The sequence below is a fragment of the Mus pahari genome, chromosome 18 (genome assembly GCF_900095145.1).
Source record: "Mus pahari chromosome 18, PAHARI_EIJ_v1.1, whole genome shotgun sequence".
Taxonomy (NCBI): Eukaryota; Metazoa; Chordata; class Mammalia; order Rodentia; family Muridae; genus Mus; species Mus pahari.
Window position 1 is genome coordinate 19,299,921 of NC_034607.1, and position 9,147 is coordinate 19,309,067.

Here is a 9,147-nt window from a genome sequence, read left to right on the forward strand (position 1 = left end):
CACACACACACACACACACACAAAATTTAAGTATGTGTCCTTTAACATTCCGATCTAATAGGCACTGTCAGATCTTTCACAAGGAGCAAAGCAGACAGTGATAGACATCACTTCTTACTTGGAGGATATTGTGGCATGAATTAAAGACTGTCACCAGAATGAAGCCTTATAGGAATTGTATTTCTGAGTTTGCAGCAATGAAATGATGTCCAGCATTTAACTGGGTGCAGAATAGACCGCTTGTCTTGGCTCTTACCTTGTACACAGCTCCACTGTATCTCTCAGCAGCCACGATTAAAACCAAGCCCAAGTCAAGTGCTTTAGTTACAGTAGTCATATTAGCAGCTGGAAATAGCCCATCCATCTTTGGCTCAAAGAAAATAGCTGCAATTTAACTTTACTAGTGTTCTTTTCATAAAATTAAATGTGTGTGTATAATATACATATATGTAGAAGAATATAAGAAAGGCTTAAAAATGTTGCTCATGTTTTAAACATTAATTCCAAACTATTTTTATTTAGCATATGGTATTGTTAAACAGGTATAGTATTCTTGACATACACCTTCCACCACATTTTGTTAGAGGGCACTTTATATTTTATCAAAAATTGTGCATTTTAATAGATTGTAGCTCAGCTTTTGTCCAAAGACATGCAAGTATTCACTATTTACATTTAAAGGATTGCTTCAGAGGGAACACTGAATCCAAGAATAGGCCCCTTGAGAGACTTCCTTCTATGACCGTTTTTGATGGCTATGGAGCTGCTGGGTTCCCACGCTGCCATCCACATTTCTGGCTGGCTTTAGCACAAACAGTCCCATCTCCATAGCTATAGCACAGGCCATACACATTTTAGTTGCTCTTGCTGAAAATATCACCAGGCAGTTCATAATATCTCATTTATTGAAAATATTGTGACAATCAAGGATCTTGTTATCAGCCAAATGTGAACAACTGGGACCAGGGAAGAATTTAATAATAGCAGATGTGGGACACTCATTTCCAATCACTTCTGAACCATTTAAATTTTTTTCTATTTAAGCTATGTGTTTTCAATAAGCATTGTTAACTATAGATACTACTAGGGTCAGACACTTAAGCTCAGAATTTCTTAGTACTAAATGCCAGTCAATACGCATTTTATACATATGTACAGACTTTGTTACTAAGTGCCACACAGGTAGGGCACACATACTAGTCACCTTTGTTTTCAAAGGTTATGTGTCAACTCTGCATATTGTGTGGCAAGAAGATACTATCAACAACATTTTTTGCATAATGTGCAGGTATTATATGGCCACAGAGTGTAATACAAATTAGTGGCAAAGTGCTGAGTGTAGATGCTATGACAGACTCAGATGCACACGGTTGACTATTACCCGGAAATTACCTGACTCTGCTAAGGTTCTAACAGCACAAAGCACTATGTCATGCCCAGCGTTCAAACACCTCCGAAATGCTGGGACACAATGAAGCTTGTTAAAGGAATTTTACCAACAGCCAATAGGCAACCAGAGACACATGGGTGACAATGACGTTGGGGGCGGGGGACAATGTGGATCACTAGGGGAAATCTTCTGAAATACGCTGTCTTCAACAGTTTTACCCACTCCACTGTGACCACCGTGGCTTGCTAACATGTGCTTTATTCTAAAGTAACAAAAACCATGCTGACCTGAAATTTAAAACATCTGATAATTTTGCTGGCACAATGGCGTTGCTTTCCAACACACTCATTTCCTTGGGATACATCAATTCAAAATAACTTGGACTGTTAGGAACAGGGAAAAAATCTTACTTGCAACTCGATTTTACACCTATTTGATATCTTAAGTGTTGGGCTGTTGTAAATAAAAAAGGCATCACTTCTACTCAATGCTCCGTCCACTCTTAAACCCGGGGAAAGGAGGCCACAGATGTTAATCTGTAGTTAGCAGCATGTTACTTGTTTGGGGGGGGGGGGGCTGGTTGTTGTTGTTTTAACATTTAAAATTAGCTTGCATTATCTCAGTTCAAATGCCTTTGGCTCATGTAATTACTTTGCTCAACTCCAGCAAACAAAGAAAGTTTGCAGTGTTTTCTCACTTAAGAAAAAGAAGCCGAAATTAGGTTGCAGCGGGAGAGCAGCCTTCGGAGGTGCTCAGCTGTACCTCCCTTAGTGGAGTTTTCAAGGAGCCCATTTAGACCACCAGGAAAACCCCGCAGCCCCCAGACTGGAGCTGCCCAGGCCCGAGGAAATGCCCCTCCGGAAGAGGGTAGCTGCAGCGCCTGGCTCCACGGACCTAAATATCCCCAGCAACCAGGGAACCCTAACAAAGGGATACAAAAGACAGAGAAACACAGCCAATGGAAGGTTTCCCCCGGAGCCAGGCACAGTATGCCAGCCTGGGCCATGATGCAGCAGTTTAGATTTGGGAGTCCAGGGCTCTGCCTCCTCCTTTCTCCACGTGGTTCTCAGTTTTGACAAAGGCAGTCCAATCAAGTCGGGGCTGTTCACCTTGCCTACCTAGGACTTGTAAAACAAGTCAACACCAAAAAAAGCCCCTCCCCTAAACTGTTTCCTGCAAAGCATTCTCACTCACACAGAAGGCCCATGTGTTCCCTTGTTCATGCTGCTATTGATGGCTTTTTTAAAAAATGCACCCTAGCTTGAAGAAAATATTGCCCTAACGGGAGGATTGTGCAGAAAAAGCAGGTATGGCCATTCCAAGTACTTAACTGCCACAGTAATATTTCTGTTGGAGTCTTTGACTGTCTGGTGTAATGAGCAAAAGCAGATTATCGTCTGCATTGTGGAATTCCACAACTATTGAAAACTGAGCATATGGGTAGCTTGAACTGAGTATCTCAGGGAGTGTTCGGTTGCTTTTCAGAACCCACAAGCTATCACCAAGAAAGCGTGAGCATGCCCCTAACTGACAGCCGTCCTTGAGCCTGGTTAAAGTTACTTCACATAAGCAGACAAACCCTGCCATGTCATACCATACAAACAATTTTAATTGTGTAGTTACAGTCAATAACCACTCCTAATCAGCACATTTCTGCATAAAGAAAACTGTGATACACTTATAAAAACAGCAGCTGTAACAAAATAGCTGGTGTTTTCATAGCCATAAACTCATAAAAAAGAAATACACCTTTATACAGAAACTTTATACAGATGTCGCTTTAAAATTGATTGTAAACCAAAGAAAGACACATTGCAAACATCAATTATTTTCACATTAATTGCATAATTTTCTAAGGTGATCTATTAGTTTTATTTACCTAAGCTTATTTGCATGATAGTAAAAATTGCATACAACAACGAGACCGAAGCTTCTAGGGTGAATTGCTTGGATAACATAGACTTTTATAGGCAACTGTGTAAAGCACATTTTTCTCTATTTAAAACTTTTAAGACACTTTGTTTTACTGCCCATCAAAATACAGTTATAAATAGAAAGGAAATCAGGATGGGAAAGCAACATTACATTTAACAGAAATCTCCAAAAAACTTAATTATGACATGATGCTGCAGGATCTACAAATAAATAACAAGGACTAAATTGTGTTTCACATTTTCTTTTCCTTAAAAAAAAAAATCATGTAACAATGAGGATGAAAAAAAAATTACAGTGAACTTTTATTTCCAAAATAAAAAACAAATTTTAATTACGGCAGTGCCATACAATACAAGGCATTTGTTGGCATATGTCATCTTTAAACTGCATTCCACAGTCTATAGTTCTTTTTTTAACATACAATCGAGTAACAAACTCTCTCTCTCTCTCTTTTTTTTTTTTTTCCTTTTTCTCTTTAAAATAAGGGGCCAGTTTCCAAAGACTAGTGTGGAGTGTTACAGAAATCATTAAAGAAAAGGCAATCATAATCACAGAAGTTATAATGCTTATTTGAGGCTCCAGAATAATAATAATCGAAAAGAAAACCAATTTCTGGTAACATGCTGACAGGGTACAACACCTGGGTGCAGCCCTTGAACACAAATTCTACCAAACAATCCTTGATGCTTCACCGGGGGGGGCTGCCAAGCAGTTTTGTAAAACAGAGTAAAACCTTGAGTGCTGGCTGTCCTGTCCTTCCAACTTCCCTCCTGTTTGTGCAAGTTTCCGAAGATTCATTGGCCAAACAATAAACAATGAAGGTTTTTCTGAGCGAACACAAGGTGGACTTCTCATGTTGTTAGGAAATACCAGTGGCGCGCGGCTGAAAAGAATACTGTTCTCTCAGTCTTTCAGGTCAGCATTAATGTCTGTGTTCCCTTCCACCGACAGCTCTTCCTCGAGTTTCACTGAGAAAAGGGTGTTGGCGTTTTTATCCTGGATGCTCTCTTCCAAATCCTTAAGCAACTCCTCATCCTTGTACTCGGCCACATCCACCTCCAAGCCGGAGTTGTCCTTCAGCTTGCCGTGGTGCTTAAGGTAGTACCGCTGGTTCTGAAAGAACTTGATGATGGTGTACTTCGGGAGGTCCAGCTGTGCAGACAAAGTCTGGATGGCCTCTTCATCCGGGTACAGGCCCACGTCTTGGATGAAACTCTGAAGGATCCCCAGGGCTTCCACGGAAATTTTGGTTCGTGGCCTGGTCTTCTGCCGGGTTTCCTCGTCGGACTCCGCGGAGGAGGCCACGGTGGGCTGCCGTGGGGGGAGCCTGGGGCCTGCCTGGGGCTGGGTCTGGGGCTGGGGCGGTGGCGGCGGCTGCTGCTGCTGCTGCTGTTGCTGCTGCTGCTGCTGCTGCTGCTGCTGTTGCTGCAAAGAGACAAGCAGACAGTCAGAGCTGCTCCGAGGAGCCCACAGGAGTAAGAGTGGGTGCTTGCCAAGCCTGTGCAGTGTCTGGGGGTGGGGGTGGGGCTGGAGTAGGGGAGACAGACACACAGAGAAAGAGCAGGCCAGCTAAACAGCCCACAGCCTTTATTAAATAAACAAATACAAATTTGAGCTCAGGGCTGGGCAGCTAGGAAGCTATGCAGCTTGCAGGGCTACTGTGCCCATTTACCACCACTCTGGGGAGGAGAAAAACTGGGAAAAAGGTGAGCAACACACTCTCTGCAAAGGGATGTGTACCAAAGGTGGCCAGCTAAGCACATCATGATGTCATTCATTAACAGACTTAAAAGAAGAATCCCTCTTTGCAAGGATTCCAGAGACATCTTCGGGCGGTTGAGCTACCCAGCCACTGGGGAAGCACTGTGCCTGGCCATACTGCATTTTGCTATGCTGCTTTCTGTGGCTGTCCCATGGAGGGGAGCATGGCAGTGGCTTCTCTCACTGCACACCTCTTGGAGGTGCAAGTATGCTCTATTAGACAGTAAGGTTAGTTCCAATTCTCTTGCCCTCACGCAGACACACACACACACACACACACACACACACACACACACATACATTCCTAGTACTTGCGACTAGGCTAACGCTAAGTTTTTTTCTCTTACCCCCTTCAAATAAAGGTTCACTCCATTCTACACCAGCTGGCGAATTGTTTTGTCTATAGTAAACTACGATGTGATTAGGCTTTAAATTTAATGTATACAGACACTTTTTCATAATTAGTATCTGCATATGTGCTGTAATTCCTGTACACAATTATACGCAACAAACGTGCGGCGTGTGTCTACTGTGCACTCGACACCCATAATTCTTAGCAGCCAAGCCAATCAACCCCGGGTGCACAGAGCTGCGATGTATTAGAACATTCGTCCTGTGCTTAAGCATTTCCTCTTATCCCCCTAAGAAGCAATTTTATTAAAAACAATTTACATTTTCAAACAAGTACTATTTTTATTACTTAACATATATCTTTCTTGTCTTTGTTTTAGCTGAAACAGTTGGTTTTTCAGGCTTTCACAATTATTTTAGTGCTTAATATCCTAAGGGATTCTCTTTTTCAATTTGTTTTATCTTTAATAAATACTCAAGGATTTTTTTTTTCTGGTGGATGGATAACTCTATTATTTTAGCTACAGATATCTATACAGCAATACCAAGAAGGAATGCAAGAGATTCAACAAAGATGTCAGGCAGGTTTCTGGGACCCCAGAGGCATTCGCAGAAAGCTAGAAGCAACCTTCAGATTTAGCAGAAACAAGTTACACAGCTTACATTCAACTAGCCACAGGAGCCCCAGTACGTGGTCTGATCCATCCATAGCCTTTTAATCAAGTTCCTCATGGGCAGCAGCCTTTCAAGAGATGAAGCACCACGCCCCACACAGGGACATCAAGCACAGGCTCGGGGCTGGCCTTGTGGGCTTTGGCCAGAGGCGAGGCCATCTTATCACTGTCCATCTGAAAATCCTGACTGAGGGAACTAGCCTTCACAACACCCTCTTTTCTCCCTTTCTCCTCAGCACAGGAAACTGGTGCCCGCTCACCTGAGGGGCAGCATGGGGCCATGGTACAGGGGTCAGCAGACTTGGTAAGAAAACGCCTCTAGACTCTCCTTTCCCAAGGGTGCTGGGAGAGAGGCTCTAAGGAAAGACAAACAAACATGACTCGTCCTGCCCTGCCCTGCCCTGCGAAGCGTGGGGAGGGTATGTGAGGTGAAAGGCTGGACAAGAGCATAAGGATAAAGCAAGATGCCGGGCTCCCTCCCCCCTCACTCTGGACAGGTGCCAAGGTATAAAATGTGTGACCTTCTTCTACAGCACGAAGTTGGTTCCTTTCCTCTGGGGAAGGGTGGTTTTAATTAAGGAGTAGGTGGTGTTTTAAATTCGAATTTTAAAAACACACACCAAAAGATATGTCTTAAGCTTTCATACTTAAAACCCAGTGCTAACCAAGTCAGTCCAAACGGGGGCTCCTGCCCCCCTTTTCAGCCATGTTAGCCAGAAATTTATCCCCTGAGCAAGATGGCTGTCTCCTGTAGAACGCCTGGATGTAGACTGTGGGAAGAGGGGAACCACTAACTTCCCTGCTAAGCTGAAGGCTTTGTTTAGTTGGTGCTACACTGAATTGGCCAAGGTAAACGAACCTGAATCTGTTCTGCTGGAACATGGATGATGTGGGGAGGTCTGTCGCCATGGTGATGCACAGCATTGCTCTCCTGCTCATAGATGGCATCGCGCTCAGGCTGGGGCAGACTGAGGAATCTTCGGATCATGGACAGGTTCTCCCACAGGGTCCTGTTTTCTGGGGAAGGGTCTTCTTTCCAGCGCAACAGCTCACACAGCCATCCCTTAGGAGGAAGAGGTAACAGGTTAGTCGGTGCCAGGGTTGGGATCCTCTGTAGATGCTAAAGCTGAGACTCCAGTCCGTAACGTTCTCATCCACGCATCACACTCCAATCGGCCTGAATTTTTCTCTCTTTCTTTCTTTCTTTTCTTTCTTTCTTTCTTTCTTTCTTTCTTTCTTTCTTTCTTTCTTTCTTTCTTTCTTTCTTTCTTTCTTTCTTTCTTTCTTTCTTTCTTTCTTTCTTTCTTTCTTTCTTTCTTTCCTTCTTTCAACCTGTTAAGAGAGGATGGTTGTAGCAACGGAGGAAGCAGGCTCTGTTTCTGACAGATGTTTAGAACGTTCAGATTTACATCGTTAACAGGCAGACACATGGGCTGGGAAGATGGCTTGGTGGGTAACTGCTTACTGTGCCACTATGCAGATGTGAGTTTGGACCTCCAGAATCGACATAAAAGCCTGTTGCCTGCTACTCCCGTGATGGGGGTGTGGAGAAAGATACCCGAGGGCTTGTCTACCATAAAGACCTTTTGACTCAGCTCCTGTACACCTGAGTGCAAGCACACAAACACTGAAGGAAAGTCAGGACCCCAGAGCAAAAAAGCATTCACCACAGACCTCAGTGAGAGAGACGGAGAAGAAGGAAGCCGAGGGCGGGACCATCCAGCCCAGCCTTCTTGCTTGTCAATGGTCACTGGTGATGGAAGACACTGAGGTGGCAAGTCAGCGTGAGAAACAAACTGTCCTCAGAGGCTCTCCTAAGCTTACACCAGTGCCAGCATGCTTGGGCACGAACACGGTTGGCTTTATGGTTTTATTATGGGCATTTAGGAGAATTCTTCAACAAGAAACTTTCTTAAAGGGAACCCCAGAGTCCTGATTTTATGTCGGCTGTAGCACGTGTCCATGGTAACTTTTCAGGGAAGAACTTCAGTAAGTTTTCAGGGAAAAGAGAAGAACCAAAAAAAAAAAAAAACCAACAACACAAAGTGAAGGACAAATTCAACCAAGGCCACGATGCAACCTGACCCTAGAAGTTTCAACAGAAGACACTTGCTTACCACCACCTCAAACTTTTTTCCTGTCTGCCCTCCTGGGCCACAAGCAATGGGGTGGGGAAGTGGGAGGAGAGAGTATACAACTGGAGCCCACAGCCAGGACAACTCATTAGACTGTCGGGGACATCTACCTGGACAGACCAGAAGGTGGTTCTACTACTTCACTGGCCCACTGCCCCAGGGTGACCTATGATTAGCTCAATTAGACAGCAGGCTAGACCCATTCTGACCACTACCTCTAACCAGGTCATTGATGTCCTTTGCCCTTCCCCGTTCTCCCCCACTCATTGAGGGACAGGCACCATTATCCATTTGGGGCTCTGCTTCTGGGAAACTAGTCCAAAACGAAGGGCTTTCTTAGAAATTTCCAGGAAGCTAGTTGGACAGGAATAGTCCAGACCCTGTACCTCTATTATGCAAATTTTAGATCTATCCAGGGAGGATTCTGCTCTTACTAGGAGGTGAAGCCAGAGAATTATTCAGCTTTCTTTCTCTTTTCAAACTGAATGAGCCATTCAAAAGCAATGTCTATTTGTGATAATGGTGAAAAGAAACAAGGCCTTCTTCTCCCAGGACTGAAAGATTAAAAAAAAAAAAAAAAAAAAGAAAAGAAAAGATGGGGACCAAAACATGAGGTTCCAACTAGCCTGTCAGAATACCCATGATTTGGGGTGAGTGGTGCAAATTTTACTCTTGCTTTGTTTTGCTTATAGGGCTCAGTATAAAACCCAGGACCTTACAAGCTAGCCAAATGCCTCTAAGAAAGTTTGAGTACTTTAACAGTTGTTTCTAATTTAAGTAAACACACACACACACACACACATGTTCATGTGCATATGCATATATATACATATATATATGAATGCTAACATATCTGTGTATATACACATATATATACACATATGAATATGAATGTTCATGT

At 43.5% G+C, this 9,147-nt stretch overlaps 1 protein-coding gene across 5 annotated transcripts in view; it reads right to left on the reverse strand.

Moving 5' to 3' along the window:
- Positions 1-1,969: 1,969 nt before the first annotated feature.
- The window catches only part of Satb1 (SATB homeobox 1), a 96,894-nt gene continuing 89,716 nt past the window's right edge, over positions 1,970-9,147 (reverse strand). For 3 of the 5 annotated variants that reach the window (XM_029531262.1, XM_029531261.1, XM_021217448.2), the window contains exons 10-11: positions 6,971-7,174; positions 1,970-4,750 (exon numbers count right to left, since the gene is read on the reverse strand). In XM_029531262.1, the coding sequence (XP_029387122.1) occupies positions 4,229-4,750; positions 6,971-7,174 (726 nt within the window). In that variant the 3' untranslated portion in view covers positions 1,970-4,228. Of the gene's footprint in view, positions 4,751-6,371; positions 6,468-6,970; positions 7,175-9,147 lie in introns of all 5 variants that reach the window. The other 2 variants (XM_029531264.1, XM_029531263.1) reach the window with 2 other exon arrangements.